The 23,595-nt window shown below is 44.8% G+C and overlaps 1 protein-coding gene across 2 annotated transcripts; it reads right to left on the reverse strand.

The window, feature by feature from the left end:
• Window positions 1-10,796: 10,796 nt before the first annotated feature.
• Window positions 10,797-23,460, reverse strand: LOC142149754 (uncharacterized). 2 transcript variants are annotated; one of them, XM_075205054.1, is made up of 9 exons: window positions 23,353-23,460; window positions 20,923-20,958; window positions 18,242-18,544; window positions 16,605-16,652; window positions 15,351-15,443; window positions 15,226-15,250; window positions 14,979-15,019; window positions 11,885-11,922; window positions 10,797-11,196 (listed from the first exon to the last, which is right to left on the reverse strand). In XM_075205054.1, the coding sequence occupies exons 1-9, from the start codon at window positions 23,372-23,374 to the stop codon at window positions 11,095-11,097; spliced, it is 708 nt and encodes a 235-aa protein (XP_075061155.1). In that variant the 5' UTR covers window positions 23,375-23,460; the 3' UTR covers window positions 10,797-11,094. The 2 variants fall into 2 exon arrangements, with proteins under 2 accessions (XP_075061155.1, XP_075061156.1); XM_075205055.1 differs by lacking the exon at window positions 15,351-15,443.
• Between the last annotated feature and the right edge of the window lie 135 nt (window positions 23,461-23,595).

The raw sequence follows: 23,595 nt of genomic DNA on the forward strand, positions 1-23,595 counted from the left end.
ACCGCCGGCTGGAGGGTCAAGACCCAAAGACACCGAGCAGGTAAGTACATTAGTCTGGTAGGTTGGGCACAAGGCCTGTGAGCACAGTTCGGGCAATAGGCTCGTTGGCCAGGTAGGGGGGCACAAGGACCCAGCCTAATTACGGTATTTAAGCACTAGCCCATAGGTAGGGTCATTGGGACCAGGCAATTATACTTAGTGAAAGGGCAGTAGGCCCATTATAGTTAGGGAAGGGGCTCCAGGCCTCTGCAGCTAGTTGGGGCACAAAGCCTCTAGGGTCAGGGCTGCCACCAGAAATTGTGGGGCCCAGTACAAATGTAACAGGAAGGGCCCCCCTTATACATTTGCCTCCCTCTGCCCCATGCTCTACAGTCCACCCCATCCCTTGTTCCATCTTACCCCTGCAGTAGTTTATTTACCTCTCTGCATCTTTTTGCTGTCTCCTTTTAGCTCCTCTCTCTTGACAGCTCTGTGATGTTATTAATTACATGACATCAACTATGCTGCAGGGAGCCCCTCTGCCTTGTCGCGGCTCTCTGCCCAGGTGCCAGGCACCTGGGTGACTGGGATTGGAGCAAATGGCGACAGCTGTGGGGCTTTGACATCTTGGGAGTGGATGCAGACATGCTGCCTACAAGGGGGCCTCCTGCTGCGCCCTTAGTTACACACAAAGGTCTCTCTCACATCTCAGGAGCAGCTGCTGCCTGGAAATGGCGCCCGGTACCTCCCTTAGTTCACTGCGGAGGCCCCCTCCCCTAATAAATTTGTTTGAGCCCAGGGTGGGTGGGGCTCCCTCTGCTGTTGGACCTCATACTGCTGTACTCCCTGTACCCCCCCTGATGGTGGCCCTGCCTAGGATAGTTTGTGGGTGCAAGCCCCATAGGTAGTTTGAGCTCAAGGCCCATTAGTTAGGGCACAAGGCCCTTTGTAGAAAGGGTGCAAGGCCCATAGTTAGAGTGGGAGCAAGAGCCCTTGAGTTTAGGCCCTGGAATGCTAGGAGGGCGTATGGCTCTGACAGACTATAAGAGCGTTAGGCATCAGTTAGGAAGAGGACACTAGATCTTGATAGTGCAGATGCGCACTCGGTCCTTGTGGAAGTGGGATATTGGGTCCCTATTAGTTGTAGGTGGAGAGTGGGATACAAAGCCCCTCTATCCAGTCCGGAAGGGAACCTAAAGTCCTGAGCCCCAAGACAAGGCAGGTTTAACAGCCGGGTTCAGGTGGGGCCTGCTGAGTGGCTGTGTCTTGGCAGATACAGGTGGCCCAGGACCAGTGAGCAGCAGCAGGATCGGTCTGCTCCTGGACGAGAAGAAGGGATCATTGGTGAGGTGGTCACTGGCAGGTACCATGTCAAACTGTTTGCACCTATCTCCTTTAGTGTATTCCCCTGCAGGGTTCAGGAGCCAGACCTTCCCTGGAGACGGTGCTGAGATGGAGAGCGGCTGGGGTGGATCCAAAGTGGAAGGTAGGTGGTCCATTGTTTAGAAGGTAAGACATTTATCTGTGTGCGTCTGTTCCGTTCCTCCGCAGGCATTACACCCCTAAACTGTCACAACCATTTCAGCCCTTTTACAGCAGGGGACGGGGCCGCGATGATGCATGAATCGCGTTGCTAAGTCCCGCCCCTCCAGTTGTTTGTGAGTCTCCCGGCATTCCGGGAGAGTAGGCAACTATGCTTAATGTGTAAAAAGCACTAGACATGCCCCAGGGTGTGACCATGCCCCCTCCGTGGAATGATCACGCCCCTATCGCGACGTGCCATGCCCCTGTCACACACACACATATATATATATATATATATATATATATATATGTGTGTGTTTTTATCATATCACCTCTGTCTGTACTTTCCTATAAACTGTACCTGTCATACTTGCCTTCTCTCCCAGAATTTCCCGAATTTATCAACCTGCGAGTTTGAAAAAGTGGAGATGTTGCCTATAGCAACCAATCAGATTCTAGTTATCATTTATTAAGTACATTCTACAAAATTAATTGGATTGGTTGCTATTTGGTTATACCTTCTGGAATAGTAGACATCCTCCCTGGCCTTGGTGGAGGTGGTTCTTATTGACGTGATTTGCATCATCAAGCAGATGGCTGGAGGGGGCAGCAACACCGAAACAATAGGCCGCAAAGGAAAACCACATCCAAAGCATCTTCCTTTATAGTGACTTCACATTTCAGCCCTGGAACAAGGGATGAGCCATGGTGAGCTGGGAATAAAGCCATGGAGGGGAGTGGAGTGGAGGGTGAGGGAGTTTGGGGAAGTAGGGGCCATAGAACTGCATGTCTGACACTAAATGGTGTCTGAAGATCAACTCTTTGACAACGGCTGACTGATAATACCTTGGAAGCCAACACTCCATGAATGTGCTTCTAATAAAACATATCTGGCAAGTCCACGGGGGAGTCCAGATTTCTGTGTCAAAATGGGGCAGGGCAGCTTGTGTTTGCTGTGGCACACTAATTTCAGGGCACGGTTGGGTGATTTGGCAGACTGGGATGTGGACAGGGAATATTGAGACTTGCCCTAAAGTATAACCATTCTTTTTTTTTAATTTTGGGAGGTATGATATACAGTATTTGTGGTCCTGAATTACTAGTTATATGTCTCCAAAGAAAGTATTTAGGATCCTAGGATGCAAGAAAAACCCCATACAGCTGGATCGTTGTTTATTTGCTTAGTTCACTTTTATAGGTGGCCACACACAACTAATATGATTGATTGGCATCACCACAATGGCTGCACACGTGGTGTCAAAATTGGATGAGTCTTGGCTATTTGACCTCTGGGGCCAAGCAGCTAGATCAGTTCAGACAAAACTGGGACTTGGTAATAGGATTAGAAGATGATCTCACAGACAGACAGACAGACAGACAGAGGTGATTTGCGGCCATCTTCTAAACATATTTACCAATATGACCAATTTGATCTCAATAAAATTATTATCTGACATTACAATAGTTTATGGTCCAAGCTCAGCGCAATTTTGGCCACTTGCCCATCTTGGCTGTGATATCCCAGTGTGTGGCCTGTACAAACGCGTCTTTGCCTGACCTATTAGCTCTGGAGGCTGACACATCACTATAGCTTTAACTTGACTAACTAGCAGTAGGTATTGATGCCTATTGAGCTGATTTGTATAGCTCTTTCCTGCTCTAAGAGGATCCTTTGATTGCCCAATCTCTTAGCTCTAAGGGTACATTCACACCCATGTTGTTGTTGAGCAGCATCCGATTAACCTACTTTTGAAATGAGCAGGATGTAGTTCAGATATGACTTTAAATAAGGATTATTGCTCTCTATGAGGACTGAATGGTCTATTCACACTACACTTGCAGCAATGCAGGGAGGATGCTCGGCAGAGCTTAAATGGAAAAAACAGGACAAGATGAGTCTATGCTCAATTGAGCATTTCAATTTTGTTGCCCATAGTGGCTGTCTGAATGGCCATATCATGGGGAAGAATGATACCTTTATTTTAGAGCTGATAGGAAAGCACTTCAGGATGAAGAACAACACAGGGTGACCAGGGCCGTCGAGAGGGCGAGAGGCAGATACTAATTACCCGGGCCCAGACCTACCAGGGGGCCCGGCCTGGGCCTTCACTGACAACCTTTTTTTCTTTCTTTTATTATTGATTTTGAGGGGAAGGGGTAGATCCACCCCTTCATTGGTGGAGGTTTGCAGGGTATTTAAAAATAACAACCCCCCCCCCCCCCACACCAAATACTCACAGGCGCCGGCGTACCTCTTCCTTTCTCTCTGCTCCGTTCGCACTGAATGTTGGTGTGATGTCATTACGTACTGCCCGACAGACGAGAAGAGAAGGCAATACAAAGGTAAGTAAAGGAATGGAGGCAAAGAGAGGAAAACAGAAAGGGACATAGTGATGAAGAAGGGGGGGAGAGAAAAAGGCACCGAGTGATGAAGGAGAGGTGTGGGGGAGAGCAGAGGTGGGGGGAAGCAGCATGGCACAGTGATGAAGGAGAGGGGGGGAAGCAGCATGGCACAGTGATGAAGGAGTGGAGGGGGCAGCATGGCACAGCAGTGATGAAGGAGAGGGGGGGAGCAGCATGGCACAGTGATGAAGGAGTGGAGGGGGGCAGCATGGCACAGAGTTGAAGGAGTGGAGGGAGCAGCATGGCACAGTGATGAAAGAGAGGGGGGGAGCACCATGGCACAGTGATGAAGGACATGGGGGGGGGGCAACATGGCACAGTGATGAAGGAGGGGGGGCAACATGGCACAGTGATGAAGGAGAGGGGGTGGCAGCATGGCACAGTGATGAAGGAGAGGGGGAAGCAGCATGGCACAGTGATGAAGGAGAGGGGGGGGAGCAGATGAAGGAGAGGGGGGGAGCAGCATGGCATAGTGATGAAGGAGAGGGGGAGCAGCATGGCACAGTGATGCAGGAGTGGAGGGGATGCAGCATGGCACAGAGTTGAAGGAGTGGAGGGAGCAGCATGGCACAGTGATGAAGGACATGGGGGGGGCAACATGGCACAGTGATGAAGGAGAGGGGGGCAACATGGCACAGTGATGAAGGAGAGGTGGTGGCAGCATGGCACAGTGATGAAGGAGAGGGGGGGAGCAGATGAAGGAGAGGGGGGGGGAGCAGAATGGCACAGTGATGAATGAGAGGGGGGATCAGCATGGCACAGTGATGAAGGAGAGGGGGTGGCAGCATGGCACAGTGATGAAGGAGGGGGGAGCAGCATGGCACAGTGATGAAGGAGAGGGGGGATCAACATGGCACAGTGATGAAGGAGAGGGGGGGCAGCAGCATGGCACAGTGATGAAGGAGAGGGGGAGCAGCATGGCACAGTGATGAAGGAGAGGGGGAGCAGCATGGCACAGTGATGAAGGAGGGGAGAGCAGCATGGCACAGCGATGAAGGAGAGTGGGGATCAGCATGGCACAGTGATGAAGGAGAGGGGGAGCAGCATGGCACAGTGATGAAGGAGGGGAGAGCAGCATGGCACAGCGATGAAGGAGAGGGGGGATCAGCATGGCACAGTGATGAAGGAGAGGGGGAGCAGCATGGCACAGTGATGAAGGAGGGGAGAGCAGCATGGCACAGTGATGAAGGAGAGGGGGGGAGCAGATGAAGGAGAGGGGGGGAGCAGCATGGCATAGTGATGAAGGAGAGGGGGAGCAGCATGGCACAGTGATGCAGGAGTGGAGGGGATGCAGCATGGCACAGAGTTGAAGGAGTGGAGGGAGCAGCATGGCACAGTGATGAAGGACATGGGGGGGGCAACATGGCACAGTGATGAAGGAGAGGGGGGCAACATGGCACAGTGATGAAGGAGAGGGGGGGAGCAGATGAAGGAGAGGGGGGGGAGCAGAATGGCACAGTGATGAAGGAGAGGAGGGATCAGCATGGCACAGTGATGAAGGAGGGGAGAGCAGCATGGCACAGTGATGAAGGAGGGGGGAGCAGCATGGCACAGTGATGAAGGAGAGGGGGAGCAGCATGGCACAGTGATGAAGGAGGGGAGAGCAGCATGGCACAGCGATGAAGGAGAGGGGGGATCAGCATGGCACAGCGATGAAGGAGAGGGGGGATCAGCATGGCACAGTGATGAAGGAGAGGGGGGAGCAGCATGGCACAGTGATGAAGGAGAGGGGGGAGCAGCATGGCACAGCGATGAAGGAGAGGGGGGATCAGCATGGCACAGTGATGAAGGAGAGGGGGGAGCAGCATGGCACAGCGATGAAGGAGAGGGGGGATCAGCATGGCACAGTGATGAAGGAGAGGGGGGCAGCAGCATGGCACAGTGATGAAGGAGAGGGGGGAGCAGCATGGCACAGTGATGAAGGAGAGGGGGGCAGCAGCATGGCACAGTGATGAAGGAGAGGGGGGAGCAGCATGGCACAGCGATGAAGGAGAGGGGGGATCAGCATGGCACAGCGATGAAGGAGAGGGGGGAGCAGCATGGCACAGTGATGAAGGAGAGGGGGGCAGCAGCATGGCACAGTGATGAAGGAGAGGGGGGATCAGCATGGCACAGTGATGAAGGAGAGGGGGGGCAGCAGCATGGCACAGTGATGAAGGCGAGGGTGAGCAGCATGGCACAGAGTGATGAAGGGGCAGCATGGAACAGAGTGATTAAGGGTGAAGGGGGGAATAGCAGAATGGAGGGCGCAGTGTGATCATAAGGGGGCACCACGTGGTTGTGTTGAAGGGGCTCAGTAATGTGTGTATGATGGCCAGAGGGCTTTTGGCAATGTAGTGTATGTGATGGCACAGGGTGCTTGTGGCAATGTAGTATGTGTGAGGTAGGTGGTGGCTATTTTGTTTGTGGGGTGATGGTGTGGCAATTTAATAGTGGGGACTATTTCAGATGGGGTGGTTTGGGGACTATTAAATGTGGGGGTGAGTTTGGGAAGAATGAGGTCTCTTTATTAAATGTGAATATGAATTATTTATTGGCAGTGATGGTTGCGGGAAATAGGTATATTTATGAAATGTAAATACTATTAATTTATTGCTGGGGCTGTTTGGAGGGAGGAAAATAGGTTTATTTATTAAATGGGAATACTATTATTTTAATGTTGGGGCTGGAGGAAGGGCTAATTATTACTCATGGGTGCTATTGATTTAACGCCGTGACTGGTTTGAATTTTCTAAATGTACCCATTTTTTTTCTCCAAATAGGGCCCCTAACATTCCAGGATCCAGATAAGCCAGAACTAAAGAAACCAGCAGCCACAAGTGGTGAAAGTTACAAGAACAGGTAGGAGAGAGCAGGAGAGTCTATGAAATGTTGTAATTCTAGTGGGACAATCCCAATTTTTGGTGAGTGTTCTGCCCAATGTAAGGGGCAGGCCAAGAAAGTGTACTCTTTATGTACACACTGTATTCTTTATATACTACATTATGGTGCTAGATGTCCTGAAAGTCAGGAGTGCTGGGACATATGTCACACTCCGGCGAACTGGCACTACATCCTTGTGCCAATGGTGTACACAACAATGCAGGTTATTCTCTGTAGGAGGGTGGCCTAGCGCTTTTCACCAATCGTATGAACACTTCCATCTTTGGTGACGCAAAATTATTTGCCATGCTCAACTATAAGGGGGGCCCCATGAAGTTGTTGTACCGGGGCCCTTAATTCCTCTTGGCAGTCCTGAGGGTGACTGCCCCTATGAAGGTACCCATGCTTCTGACTTTGCTGAAATACATACAGAGCCTGTGGCCCTAGGCAAGATGCTGGTTTGGACCCCTTTCACCCCCATGAAATGATCAAAACACCCCGCAAATAAACGTAAAAGCGGATTAGGGTAACCCGGACCCCTCAGTGCAAAATGGGCCTTAAGCAGGAGTCTAGATTGCCTAAAGGGTAATCTGACTTTGCATATGTATATATACTATATATATATACCATACTTGCCTACTCTCCTAGAATGACTGTGAGTCTGCCGAATTTGGGGGAGACCTCCTGGACTCCCGGGAAACAGACACCCTCGGGAGGTGGGTCATATTGAGGAGAATCACATCATTAAGCCTGGCCCTCACAAAGAAAATCCATGCCCCCTACCACACCTCCCACCCTACCTCCCCTCTAGAGCAACTGCGAGTTGGCAAGTATACTATATACAATGCATCATACAATGCGTCATTTACTGCATAATAAAAAGATGGTAACATATAAATAAATTAGACATTTCTTTGCACATTAAGACTTTTATTCTAATTATAAATATCTGTATGTTTATGCAAAATTATATCAATAAAAATGAAACACTTAAATATATGTTTACAAACACATATAGATAAATAGCAGTAGGAGCCACAGGACACAGCAAAAGGGTTTGGGTCGTACCCGTGGATTACACTGATCAGCAGAGATGAATAATATTGATGTTTAGAATACTATATCCTCATTTGAATGAGCCTTAAAATAAGTGTTTTTATTTCATGAGTTAAGTTAAGCACTTTACAATAAGTTCTGCCATAAAAAGAAAATGCTTATAAGTGAAAAATTTGAGACACACAGTAACTGTGCAAAGGATATTTCTCCATCTCGATGAGTTGCTTAATGGTTAAACATTGCCAGGAAACCACTAAGCCCTAATTCCTGATTACGAGAAGTGTAATATGCTGGTTGCTTATCATGCTTAATATATAATATTAGACAATGTCTGTTTATGTATTGACACATTATAATATATTGATATTATAATATATTGATATTTGTGGTATTATAAATGTAACACCATCAGATGTCCCTGGTTGGTATAAAAGTCATAATATTGAAAATATAGGCTGGCGTCCACTTATGGACACCTAAAACATACAGCTTCTTTGAAGACAGAAATAAGCTCTGCTACCACCCACTAGCCAGAGAACACCCCATTAAATGTGCCTTCTCACCCCTTGAATCAATTTTAAACATATAGACCTGCAAATTGAAATCTCATGTTTGCATGTGGGTGCAATTTAAGATCCATTCATGTGCCCACCCGGCACCTCTATTTGCCCAGCTTCCCCCCCCCCCATCAGACCAAACTACATTTTGCACTCCCTGCACATGACACAGATCCGTACGTTTCTAATAAAAATGTGGGCAACACATTCAGAGATTTTTCCTTTATACAGTATATCACAATAATATATATAAATGCAGGAGCTGTTTCTGAATAATGTAGAAGCCAATTTTATGTATCTTGAATGTCTTCGTATGCCCACTGCACTCGGACTGCCTGATCTGTGTGCACAAATACACATTAGGGTTGAATTTGGGGCAGCACAGTGGTCAGCACTTCTGCCTCATAGCACTGGGGTCATGAGTTTTATTCCCGACCATGGCCTTATCTGTGTGGAGTTCTCCCTGTGTTTGTGTGGGTTCCCTATGGGTGCTCAGGTTTCCTTCCACACTCCAAAAACATACTAGTAGGTTAATTGGTTGCTATCAAATTGACCCTAGTGTCTGTGTCTGTGTCTGTGTGTGTGTTTGTTAGGTAATTTAGATTGTAAGCTCCAATGGAACAGGGACTGAAGTGAGTTCTCTGTACAGCGCTGCGGAATTAGTGGCTCTATATAAATAAATGATGATGAATTTAGACGCCACTAGTAAAATAGTACTGGGTGTGGTTCTAGAAAAGAGCACTCCCCTTTACCTCCTCTTCTTACTTACCAGGACACAGAAGATTGCACAGGAGGACTTAGCAAATAGCTATGTTAATGTTTTGGTAAAAAAAAAATCTTACTTTATTTGACATAATACTTTATAAAATATTTCCCAAGAGAATATAATGGTAACGTAAGACCATAAGGTAATGACTTTCTATTTGTACCACTTTGTAAATATTACACAACGCAGCAAAAGTCTGAAGACCCTGTTACAGAATAATGGGGTTACGGGTTATTTCCAAACACAAATGGAAACCATAGCAACCAATCAGACTTTGTTTGTCCTGTGATGTCACACAGTGATGTAACTAGTTCCTAGGCAACTGCTGCATTCGTGTAATATCCACTTATGTCCCAATAATGGTAAATGGGAAGTTGACCAGATGAACCGATCATTATTGATGAGTTCCAGAACTTTGTTATAAAGCAGACAGGCAGTGTCTTTATATATACTGAGAGAGTGTAGACCCAGTATACGCAGAATACTACAGAGCACTTAGTAGAGAGCCGTGCTCACCAGAAAGCAATGGGATTATAAGATATAAAAACCCTGATATATGAATGTGACACACAGCTCCTCTTTCACCTACTCCCAGTTGTTTGATTACATTATTGGGAAAAAAATGGGTCACACAACAACAGTGGGGCAAATATGTGCATTTTACAGGCAGATACCTAGTTGTACGAGCGCAAAAAGTACATGTGCTTTGCGTACAGCTATTATAATTTAGCAAGACATATATATATATATATAGAGAGAGAGACAGAGACAGAGATGTTACTAGGTGAGGGCCCATTAAATAAACTATGGCCCTCAATTTTAGGTGATTAGTGGCACATTAATGAAAGTTAGTTTGCTGGTGTCATTTTACACCAGTACAGTAGTCTGTGTGGCTGTAATATCACATGGTGACTTGTAAGATCCTGTGTAGCTGTAATACCACATGGTGACTTGTAAGATCCTGTGTAGCTGTAATACCACATGGTGACTTATGAGATCCTGTGTAGCTGTAATACCACATGGTGACTTGTAAGATCATGTGTAGCTGTAATACCACATGGTGACTTGTAAGATCCTGTGTAGCTGTAATACCACATGGTGACTTGTAAGATCATGTGTAGCTGTAATACCACATGGTGACTTGTAAGATCATGTGTAGCTGTAATACCACATGGTGACTTGTAAGATCCTGTGTAGCTGTAATACCACATGGTGACTTGTATGATGCTGTGTAGCTGTAATACCACATGGTGACTTGTATGATGCTGTGTAGCTGTAATACCACATGGTGACTTATGAGATCCTGTGTAGCTGTAATACCACATGGTGACTTATGAGATCCTGTGTAGCTGTAATACCACATGGTGACTTATGAGATCCTGTGTAGCTGTAATACCACATGGTGACTTGTATGATGCTGTGTAGCTGTAATACCACATGGTGACTTGTATGATGCTGTGTAGCTGTAATACCACATGGTGACTTATGAGATCCTGTGTAGCTGTAATACCACATGGTGACTTATGAGATCCTGTGTAGCTGTAATACCACATGGTGACTTATGAGATCCTGTGTAGCTGTAATACCACATGGTGACTTATGAGATCCTGTGTAGCTGTAATACCACATGGTGACTTATGACATCCTGTGTAGCTGTAATACCACATGGTGACTTATGAGATCCTGTGTAGCTGTAATACCACATGGTGACTTATGAGATCCTGTGTAGCTGTAATACCACATGGTGACTTATGAGATCCTGTGTAGCTGTAATACCACATGGTGACTTATGAGATCCTGTGTAGCTGTAATACCACATGGTGACTTATGAGATCCTGTGTAGCTGTAATACCACATGGTGACTTATGAGATCCTGTGTAGCTGTAATACCACATGGTAACTTAGAGGAAGTCTTGGTCTTTGTTTGGACCTGGGGAGGCAGGTTGGTCATGTTCTGAAAGTGCTGAAAGGTACGACAGGCCCACTTTCCGCTAGAGAGTCTTTACAGCCCATTTCAGGATGGGAGAGATCAATCTCTGAGGTGGAATGCTGATGCAAGGAGAAAGAGAAAGATAGTTTTAAACGATTTATCTCAGTTTATGAAATATCTCCCACAAAAGGAGCTACATTTTAATGCCGGTGATCGGGTCTCATACTTTGAAAAGATGAATTTCTGAGTGTACTGTGACCAGTGTAATAAAAAGCTTAAAAAACACAGAAATGCCACATGTAATAAAGACAGACCTGCTATCCCCTCGCTGTCATGGGTAATTTAAGTCATAAATAAAACTTTGCAAAGCAGAATTTTAGGAGAAAAACATAAACGTTGAAATAAATGCGCCTTTTCGGGTTCAGCGGCAAACCTGCAAAGCTAGGTGCAGGCGGATGTTTGATCGATGCGCACCTAGACAGACAAGTAGGTGCGATTAAACACCTTGGCTCTGATGCACAGTCTGGGCATGTGCAGAGCGATGTCACATAAGATACGCTACACATCCCGCTCTGCAGCAGCTGACATAAGAGGCAAGACCTGTCTGCATGCAGTTTTTGTGGTTTTAAATATATCCTCCAGAGAAAAATCTGTATTCAAGATAAAGCGCAAAAAAGACAGTAATTTCATATTTCCTTTCCCTGCACACAGCACAAATCACAAAAGATACACGATAGATTACATTTTAATTGTTAGATAAAAGTAACACAATAACACTCACAATATGCAAAGGTGAAAATAACTCACCAGGGAAAAGACCTGATTCTGTTGACCGTTACACCAATCTGTAGAAAAAGTGAAATAATTTAATGAAGGATGTTCCAAAATAGAGAGAGGATATCAGTACCAGTGACAACAGACAGCAGCTGAGTGAGGGAAATGAAGAATAATTACATGAAGGGAGGAAGACAAATAAAATATCAGAGAAATGAAATTAAGTGAGAAAGTAGAATGGAGGGGGTAAAATGTGAGCGAGAAGGGAATATAAGATAGTAGTGTGGAGGGAGGGAGAAATGTAAGGTAGGTAGACATGAACTGTAAGCAGGGGAGGGCTGGTAAGATTTAGCCTGGGGGGCAGGACTGGACTCAGAAGCCTATTAGGAGCATTTTAGAGGAGAAGAAATGTAGATGCCCCCTTGTTCCCCAGCCCAGCCTGCCCCTGACTGTAGGCGAATAAGGAGGATGAAATTAAAAGGGAGCTAGCAGAAGGGAATGCAATGAAGGAAAGCAAATTAAATGTAACTAACAAAATAGGATGAAGAGTGAGTGAGGAAGGAGAATGAGACGTACGTACGTACGTACGTACGTACGTACGTACGTGAGGAAGGAGAATGAGACGTACGTACGTACGTACGTACGTACGTGAGGAAGGAGAATGAGACGTACGTACGTACGTACGTGAGGAAGGAGAAGGAGAATGAGACGTACGTACGTGAGGAAGGAGAATGAGACGTACGTACGTGAGGAAGGAGAATGAGACGTACGTACGTACGTACGTGAGGAAGGAGAATGAGACGTAGCGAGCAGAAGGGAATGCAATGAAGGAAAGCAAATTAAATGTAACTAACAAAATAGGATGAAGAGTGAGTGAGGAAGGAGAATGAGATGTACATACGTGAGGAAGGAGAATGAGACGTACGTACGTACGTACGTACGTACGTACGTGAGGAAGGAGAATGAGACGTACGTACGTACGTACGTACGTGAGGAAGGAGAATGAGACGTACGTACGTGAGGAAGGAGAATGAGACGTACGTACGTACGTACGTACGTACGTGAGGAAGGAGAATGAGACGTACGTACGTGAGGAAGGAGAATGAGACGTACGTACGTACGTGAGGAAGGAGAAAGAGACGTACGTACGTACGTACGTACGTGAGGAAGGAGAAAGAGACGTACGTACGTACGTACGTGAGGAAGGAGAATGAGACATACGTACGTACGTACGTACGTACGTACGTACGTGAGGAAGGAGAATGAGACATACGTACGTACGTACGTACGTGAGGAAGGAGAATGAGACGTACGTACGTGAGGAAGGAGAATGAGACATACGTACGTACGGAAGGAGAATGAGACGTACGTGAGAAAGGAGAATGAGACGTACGTACGTGAGGAAGGAGAATGAGACGTACGGACGTACGTGAGGAAGGAGAATGAGACGTACGTACGTACGTACGTACGTACGTACGTACGTGAGGAAGGAGAATGAGACGTACGTACGTACGTACGTACATACGTGAGGAAGGAGAATGAGACGTACGTACGTGAGGAAGGAGAATGAGACGTATGTACGTACGTACGTACGTACGTACGTACGTGAGGAAGGAAAATGAGACGTACGTACGTGAGGAAGGAGAATGGTACGTACGTACGTACGTACGTACGTACGTGAGGAAGGAGAATGAGACGTACGTACGTACGTGAGGAAGGAGAATGAGACGTACGTACGTACGTACGTACGTGAGGAAGGAGAATGAGACGTACGTACGTACGTGAGGAAGGAGAATGAGACGTACGTACGTACGTACGTACGTGAGGAAGGAGAATGAGACGTACGTACGTGAGGAAAGAGAATGGTACGTACGTACGTACGTACGTGAGGAAGGAGAATGAGATGTACGTACGTACGTACGTGAGGAAGGAGAATGAGACGTACGTACGTACGTATGTACGTACGTACGTGAGGAAGGAGAATGAGACGTACGTACGTACGTACGTACGTACGTACGTACGTGAGGAAGAAGAATGAGACGTACGTACGTACGTACGTACGTACGTACGTACGTGAGGAAGGAAAATGAGACGTACGTACGTGAGGAAGGAGAATGGTACGTACGTACGTACGTACGTACGTGAGGAAGGAGAATGAGACGTACGTACGTACGTACGTGAGGAAGGAGAATGAGACGTACGTACGTACGTACGTACGTACGTACGTACGTACGTGAGGAAGGAGAATGAGACGTACGTATGTACGTGAGGAAGGAAAATGAGACGTACGTACGTGAGGAAGGAGAATGGTACGTACGTACGTACGTACGTACGTGAGGAAGGAGAATGAGACGTACGTACGTACGTACGTACGTACGTGAGGAAGGAGAATGAGACGTACGTACGTACGTATGTACGTACGTACGTGAGGAAGGAGAATGAGACGTACGTACGTACGTACGTACGTACGTACGTACGTACGTACGTGAGGAAGGAGAATGAGACGTACGTGCGTACGTACGAACGTGAGGAAGGAGAATGAGACGTACGTACGTGAGGAAGGAGAATGAGACGTACGTACGTACGTACGTACGTACGTGAGGAAGGAGAATGAGACGCACGTGAGGAAGGAGAATGAGACGCACGTGAGGAAGGAGAATGAGACGCACGTGAGGAAGGAGAATGAGACGCACGTGAGGAAGGAGAATGAGATGCACGTGAGGAAGGAGAAGAAGAAATGAGTGAGCTAAGATTTTGAGATGTTGATGAACAAAGAATTTTATTTGAATGAGGGGAGAAAATGAAAAGTGTATGAGGAATAAGAAGAGATGTGATTAAAGAAAGAGAATGAGATGTGTGAGGAATAAGAAGAGATGTGAATAAAGAAAGAGAATGAGATGTGTGAGGAATAGGAATGAGATGGGAATGAGGATAGAGAGAAGTAAGAAATAAGGAATGTGAGTGAAGAAAGAATGGAGGAGGTCAATGAGTAACTACATGTGACCGTGATTACCAAAGGGCAGCAGGAATTGACTATGCCAGGGAAAGAGAAATGTCACTAAGATAGCACAGAAGGCTCTCTGAAGAAAGACAAATGTGTGTGAAAGATAATGGAGATTATAAAAACCTTTTGCCATATTTTGATCCATCCAAATGGACTCTTTATCCCTGAAGAGTAGATAAAGTGGTTATTAACCATCTGTCGCACCATTACTGTAGTAATGTCTCTTCAATAGGGGAGATATCTGAATATCACTCTCCCCATACAAGACACATATGTAGAGAGGATATTGCCCCCTCCCCTACACAGGACACATATGACATGACATTTATCTGTGTTATACTGTATAATGTAACAGTTTCATGTCTCTTACCTCTGCTCTTGTTTCTTCAGGTTATCTAGAAAGAAAAAGAAAACAGATTATAGAGTGAAAAGAGAAAGATACAAATAAAAACAAACCAACTACCCAGATTTGTAGTAAAAATACTTGATACTCACTTCTTCTCACCAAGTACACAGTCACATAAACAGAGGCTGCAAGGAAGACAAAACCAGCAAATCCACCAACTAATGCAATGACCCAAACAGGAACTATAGTAACAACAAAAAAAACAGCATTAATCAATGTATTAGTCTTCAAGAGGAGAGAATATATTATTATTATTAATTTTTATTTATAGGGAGCCACTAGGTGTCCGTAGCGCCGTACAGGGACAAACGAGATTACAATACGAGGAGAGACAGCACAGTACAGTAAACAATAAGCACAGTAACTCTGTGAGCTCAAAGCACAGCTAGGGGCGGGGGAGGGGAGAGGGGAAGGTCCGCATACGACGGAGCCCAAGAAGGAGGGCACGGATGACAGGGAGACCCCCAGGGGGAAGAGGAGGGAGCGAGAGTGTCCTAGAGGAGGAGGGCAAGGTAGCTGGAGAGCAGAGTTAAAAGTGGTGAAGACAGGAGCGGAGGTGACCCTGCTCAAAGGAGCGTACAATCTAAGGGGTGGGGTAGATAGACAGAGAGACACGGGGGAGAGAGGGAGAGAAGGAGGAACGGAGGATAAGGATAAGGGAAGGGGTATGAAGGAGAAGAGGCAGAAGAAAAGGTAGGAAATTAAGTGGAAGACTGAAAGGCTTTAAGAAAAAGGTGGGTTTTTAAAGCCCGTTTGAAACTGGACAGATTAGGGGAAGTTCTGATGGAGGGAGGGAGCTTGTTCCAGTGGAGGGGGGCAGCGTGGGCGAAGTCTTGGATACGCGCATGGGAGGAGGTGATCAGGGGGGGGGAGAGAGGCGACGGTCATTGGCAGATCGGAGATGGTGGGATGGAGCATCAATATAGAAACATGAACCAGAGAGTAAAAAGGTCAAAGGTCATTTATGGAAGAGCAAAAGCGCAGATCATTCCTAGGTGCGTAAATTCTCCTAACTGTCCAGCTAATAGGTACAACGCCCACATCCAGCCGCCAGAAAATCCGCTGGGTCTACTTGTGTAGGATTGTAGGTCCGGCTCTTGCCGTGAGTGATCCAGTGTCACATGCACAGCATACTTAAAGAAACATGGGTGAATGAGACACATCATCCCCTTGGTGGATGGTTAATATTTTACATTATGTTGATTTGTACAACAGATCTAACTCCACATTTCCGTGGTATATGATTTTTGAGTCACATTTGGAACAAGCAAGGCAACTTTCAGCCTGATGTAATGACCTAATTAATCAATATAAATGAGAAATAGTAGATATTGCTTTGTTACCACTTTCAGTAGCTGAATTGCGGGATGCATCTGTAGGACCTGGCTCATCTGTAAGGAAATTATTATAGACTATATGTTATAAAAATATTATGAATGAGTTACATAACAAAAGGTATAAGTAAAAAACAGTGTAAATAAAACCTCTGTGCAAACCATAACATTTGGCTCTGGGTGGAGTTTATTATTAAGTTATTATGTGTGACAGAAATGCTGGGAAAATCATGTAAGTTCCAGGTTTCTGACATAGGTGTTTGAGCTCCAGGTAAAATTGTTGATATTGGAAAAAATAATTTTGAAAAGCATTTGGCTCCTGTAAGAGCCGGTCAAAGGGGATCCCTGGAGTGAATGGAGAGAGAGGGAGGGCCTCCATTCAATGGGTCCATTCCGGGTCTTCTGACCTGTCAGTCAGACAGCAGGCTTATTAATAGTTAACACTTACAAAGTGTAGTTTAAAAGGGTGTCAGTTTTCTCAGTCAGTCCCTCTTGTTACCTGGGCAAAGAGGATGGAATCCTCTGTAGAGAGAGAAATCTGCTACTTGCTGATGATTGAACTAAACTTGCCAACTGCAGTCTATTTATGAGCTGGGCATTAGACAGGGCAGTATTTGTTTTGTTTGTTTTATTTTGTTTTTCATCCTTAATAAAACTAGCTGGGGCCAGTTGTACCCGAACTGTGTGACTTGTCATGTCTGCTGCATGGTCTACCCCAGTGGAGGAACTAGAAAATTTTTGTACCGGGGGCGATTTAGGCCATGCCCCCTTTCTGACATCTAAGGCTGCCGGCGGCTGCACACTATGTGCAGGTCTGTTCGGCAGTGACAGGCAGGGACAGTGTGCTGCCCAGCCGCTCTGATTGTGTATAGAGCAGCCGGGCAGCACACTGTCCTGCCTCTCACTGCTGAACGGACCTGCACGTAGTGTGCAGCCATCGGCAGCAAGCCCCGATCGCCCCCCCCCCCCCCCCCCCTGGTCTACCCCAGGAGATGGCGTCTCCACTAGCAGTGGTGCAGTTGGGGTGATTGACAGGGCCATCTTAACAACATTGGGCAGTTCATCCGGGCCCATATATATATATATATATATATATATATATATATATATATATATATATATATACACACACATACACATTTTTTTAAATGTACTCGCTCAGTGACCCTTGGAGTTTTTCTTTTGCAGGGTTTTTTTTTTGCAGGATTATTTATTCTTATTAAGAGACTTGCCTATGGGGCCCCCGGGCACCTGCCCATCGTGCCCAATGGAAAAGATGGCCCTAGTGATTAACAGGATTGCTACACCACAGGTAAATTGAACTTTACATGTAAAATAAATTCAGTGGACATAAGCAAAACATGGAGGGGAAGACAAATCACAAATATAGCTTAAATCAGATATTCCATCTATTTCTCAGGGCTCAATTTATTAAACAGAGATGGAGCCTCACCCTAAACATCAACGGTTCATGAGGAAGCCTATTTAACAAGGATAACAGCATTACAAGTGCTACAACAATCATTCTTTTGTTATCGTAATTTCAGTAGGCGATCAATGAAAAAATGTTTTATTATTTAAGTGAAATATTTAGTGAATATCCATCCTTATCCTTGCTTTAATCTTTCAGACTGCATGGCACTCACCTAGAATGTTCAGTGAGAGGACATCACTAACATCAGATACTTGGGACTGATCTGTCACCCTGCACTGGTATTTGCAGATATAAGTCATTGTTCCCCAGGTGGGGAAATTGTGGAGAGTGAAACTAACGCTCTTCCTGTTCTCTGCGGCTTGTAATCTCTGCAAAATATTCCCGCTGCTGTCTGAAAACAGGTAGAAGAAGCATTCCGGATAACTAGTGGGCGCTGTACATTGTAACTCAACAGATTGGCCAATGTGGAGAATTCCCGGAGTCATCAAGGTTAGTTTTGGTGGAGGCAGATATTCTGTATGACAGGCAGAGAATACTTCATCAACTTTTCAAATATTGTCTCAAATTTCAGGCAGGCCTATCTACATAATCCAAAACTCCCTCCAAAACTGTTTAACCATGATTATACTGATTGAGTGTTTCTCCTGTAATGAACCACTGTAATATATACAAAACCCATTTCTTATACATTATATGATGATCCTTTACCCTTCTGGCAACTGCAATCTGCCCTTTCCTTATCTCAGACTAGCCTCTATCCCTATTAGGCTATGTGAACACGGACACCTGCTTAATCTACCTTTCCTCTGGCTAGCCCCACATGTGGCAAAAACTGAACAATTCATTGCTGGGCTGAGTTCCTGGGTTATGTGTCTGGCAGAAAATGTTTGTAAATGTGTCAGACACAAAAGTCACCAGACATGTCCAAAAAGGAGCAATGATGTGTGGCCAGGACTAACAGCATTACCTTTGAGGAAGTCAATTTGATATTGAAGAGGGTCCCATTTTTCCTGCTTCTCCCCAGCACCAGAAACTTGATTACAAGTGAGGTATCAATTCTGTGTTTTATCCATTTTATTTTATAAGAAAGAATTGCTTTATATTTGTATGCCTTTTTATTAACTGTTTTATCTTAAGCATTGTGGATGTATTTTCCATATTAAATTACACTTTATAAGTTCAAGTCTCTGTGTTCTTACGAATTCACGCTTCTAAACACGCCAGATACAACACGCTGCTTGATAGCAGCGTGTTGTAAAAACACATCACTGTTACACTGCCCTGGCAGTGTTAAAATGTAAAAGAACAGATAAAAGTTTTTTTTAAAAAAAAGCGTGGGGTCCCCCCGCTATTTATGCTTAACCCTAGTGCTGCCTGACTAGTGCTGGTCCCGTGAAAATCGGGGAAAAATTTTGCGTGGGGTCCCCCCGATTTTCACTTTACCAGCACTAGGCAAACCAGCCAGGGTTGGCGGCACTATAGCAGGGGGACGCGCGGCAGGGGTCCCCCTGCCATAATGACTAACCAACCCTAGACTGTTCAGCGCTGGGCTGGATTCCCTAGGGAGTGGGGTCCGCTGAAAAAAACGAGCGGGCCCCCCCCTAGAAAGAACCAGCCCAGTGCTGATAGCACTAGGGCTCTTCCTACTACCCCTGGGCTGTGGGTAGTACGGTAATACGGCAGTAAATAGTAGAAAAAAACAAACTGACACCAATTTTGTTTGTGGAACTACAAGTCCCAGTCAGCCAGGTTGCCAAAAACAGTGTGGCCATGCTGGTGCTTGTATAACTACAAGCACCAGCATACCCACGGCAGCCAGGGCATGTTGGCACTTGGAGAACCACAAGTGCCAACATGCCCTGACATCCCTGGCTTGCTGGGCCCTGTAGTTCCTCAAAGAAAAAAGTTTACAAAGCCACAACACCCTCTTATAAACCACATACATTTATTAAAAATAAAAACCCCACAATAAAGACACTAGCCACCCTCTTGTTAACCACCACTATTTATTAAAAATAAAAAAAAACAAATACTTACCAATGATGACTTCTTTCTTGATGGCTTGGTCCTGTCCTTAAGTATTTGTAAATCCATCTTACCGGCTTGCCCCAGTCCCAGCCATTTATACCTCCATAAGGGAATCTTTCCCAACAGGAACTCTACGCCTAGAAGGGGCACATATTTGTAACATCCCGACTCTTTAGGCTTGATTGAAGTTCCCAAAAAAAATAAACTTGAGGCGCCGCAAACACCTCCTACCTAGTAGGAGGTCCTAGCCGCAATGCTCTTACGCCGTTTGCGTAAGAGCTAACTACTGTATTATGGTATTTTCCCACACTAGTGGGGAAATCACATATTACAGTATCTAGCGCTTACACAATTAACGTAGCGCATTGCGCATGCGCTACGCTACTTGCGTAACCTTAATTTACTGTATTACAGGTTACGCAAGTAGCGTAGCGCATGCGCAACGTTAATTGCGTAAGCGCTAGATTTGCCGCGATTTAAACACGCTGGCAAACTCGCAGTTTGATACATTTACCATTTGGTTATTTTTTGGTTAACCCTGTGTCACAGACGCATCATGCAGGCTCAGGTGAGTGCTGTTCGTGATAAATTACTTTTGGCAGCACGGTGGCTAAGTGGTTAGCACTTCTGCCTCACAGCGCTGGGGTCATGAGTTCAATTCCCGACCATGGCCTTATAGAAACTACTGCACTATACAATAAATCACTCTACTACCATAAAATATTCCCAAATGTTTATATTTTTATGTTAGTACACCCTTTATGTTAAAAACAGATCAATCTAACAATTACCTTGAAACACTCCTCCTGTCTCTCTTTTGAACAGTATCATGTAGAAGACTATGGGGCTCTTTATATAACTTACCTGAGCTCATTACAACAATTTCCATTCCAATGACTCCTAATGTACAATAAAGAAAATAAATGCGTAAATAAACAATCTCAGCTGCCATATTGTTGAGACATTAATGATAACAAGTCTTTTCTGAGCAAAGAGGGGATCTGTAATCCAGGGGAATGTCTATAACCTTGGCTGCATTTTCCATTATCCACAGTAGTCTACAGGCAGCGGAGCCCGAGAATCAGTTCCTCCTGAGCCTCCCAATACAGGGTCTGGACAAATAGGAAGATAAATTTGCTTCTCTGATCCTGAATGCAGCTAGCTGTTTAGTTGTAAATCATTGCAAACAATCACAAGTGGGGACCTCTTTCCCAGTACTTCACAGCAGAACGTGGCAGCCATAGAGAAGATTGCTGCCTACTTGAATAATTAACTTAAATAACTTAAAATAATTAGTCCTATTGTGAGAAAGACTCTAAATAATAGATAAATATTATTAATTATTATTATTATATAAAATGCTTTCCCAGATATGCCCTGGATAAGGGTTTTCAGATAATTTTTTATCATTTGTATAGACTTACCTCCCATCTTAAATTCAGCATAGATTTGTTCCTCAGAGACCCCCCCTCTCTATGTGTTTACTGCACAATTGTAATGTTAGAACTGGAGGCCATTGCGCCCATATGCTAAATTATTGTGCGGCATTGATGTATACATTGTTAGAAGTCACTACATTGTGAAACTAAGAGAAAAATACTGTCTTTATTGTAGACTACAAAGGATGGTTCTTATCAGATCAAAAAAGGAGGATCACATCCAGAAAGTATAATATCCTGACTTATCTAGGACTAGACATTGGGAGATATATCCTGACTTATCTAGGACTAGACATTGGGAGATATATCCTGACTTATCTAGGACTAGACATTGGGAGATATATCCTGACTTATCTAGGACTAGACATTGAGAGATACACCCTGACTTATCTAGGACTAGACATTGGGAGATATATCCTGACTTATCTAGGACTAGACATTGAGAGATACACCCTGACTTATCTAGGACTAGACATTGGGAGATATATCCTGACTTATCTAGGACTAGACATTGAGAGATACACCCTGACTTATCTAGGACTAGACATTGGGAGATATATCCTGACTTATCTAGGACTAGACATTGGGAGATATATCCTGACTTATCTAGGACTAGACATTGAGAGATATATCCTGACTTATCTAGGACTAGACATTGGGAGATATATCCTGACTTATCTAGGACTAGACATTGGGAGATATATCCTAACTTATCTAGGACTAGACATTGGGAGATATATCCGGACTTATCTAGGACTAGACATTGAGAGATACACCCTGACTTATCTAGGACTAGACATTGGGAGATATATCCTGACTTATCTAGGACTAGACATTGAGAGATACACCCTGACTTATCTAGGACTAGACATTGGGAGATATATCCTGACTTATCTAGGACTAGACATTGGGAGATATATCCTGACTTATCTAGGACTAGACATTGGGAGATATATCCTGACTTATCTAGGACTAGACATTGGGAGATATATCCTGACTTATCTAGGACTAGACATTGAGAGATATATCCTGATTTATCTAGGACTAGACATTGGGAGATATATCCGGACTTATCTAGGACTAGACATTGGGAGATATATCCTGACTTATCTAGGACTAGACATTGGGAGATATATCCTGACTTATCTAGGACTAGACATTGGGAGATATATCCGGACTTATCTAGGACTAGACATTGAGAGATACACCCTGACTTATCTAGGACTAGACATTGGGAGATATATCCTGACTTATCTAGTTCTAGACATTGAGAGATACACCCTGACTTATCTAGGACTAGACATTGGGAGATATATCCTGACTTATCTAGGACTAGACATTGGGAGATATATCCTGACTTATCTAGGACTAGACATTGGGAGATATATCCTGACTTATCTAGGACTAGACATTGGGAGATATATCCTGACTTATCTAGGACTAGACATTGGGAGATACACCCTGACTTATCTAGGACTAGACATTGGGAGATATATCCTGACTTATCTAGGACTAGACATTGGGAGATATATCCTGACTTATCTAAGACTAGATACGGGGAACATATCCCAATATATATAAAATTAAATGTGGAGAAAGATAATCTGCTTTGTCTAGGACTTCACAAGGGGATACATATCCTGGTTCACTATATACATAACATAATATCCCCTACATATTTCAACGTCCATTGTTTCCTCTCAGAACTTTACATGTATAAGGGGACTCTGAGCTTGGTATCAGACTACATGCAAGCACTTGCCTATTACAGAACCTTACAGATTTTGAGAGACACATAGGGAGTTTTTTCAGTCATCTGCTATTTCTGGGGCTCGTGGAATTTGAACATTCTTACCTAGAAGTATCAGCAGCTCCATGTCTCTGCTCTCAGTGAGATGTGTAGTTTGTATTCTGTGTCACCACACCCAGGAATAGGGAACTATAGCTGACCACAAGCTTAATCAGGAAACCGCAACAAAGAGATCTTCATAATCACGTGGACAGATCTGACACAACAATGGCAGATGTAATGACATGTCAGACTATTAGAAACCAAATGCACTGAAATAATTCATTAAGGTATCACACAATGATAGCA

Source organism: Mixophyes fleayi, chromosome 4 (assembly GCF_038048845.1).
Source record: "Mixophyes fleayi isolate aMixFle1 chromosome 4, aMixFle1.hap1, whole genome shotgun sequence".
In the NCBI taxonomy this organism is placed as follows: Eukaryota; Metazoa; Chordata; class Amphibia; order Anura; family Limnodynastidae; genus Mixophyes; species Mixophyes fleayi.

Excerpts from the sequence above, each read along its gene's own strand:
- LOC142149754 (XM_075205054.1), bottom strand. The coding sequence starts at position 23,374 with ATGGAGCTGCTGATACTTCTAG. Across the intron at positions 18,545-20,922 it reads AATTGTTGTAATGAGCTCAG|AATATCTGCCTCCACCAAAA; the intron begins GTAAGTTATATA and ends CCTGTCATACAG. Across the intron at positions 15,020-15,225 it reads CTGAAGAAACAAGAGCAGAG|GGATAAAGAGTCCATTTGGA; the intron begins GTAAGAGACATG and ends TCTACTCTTCAG.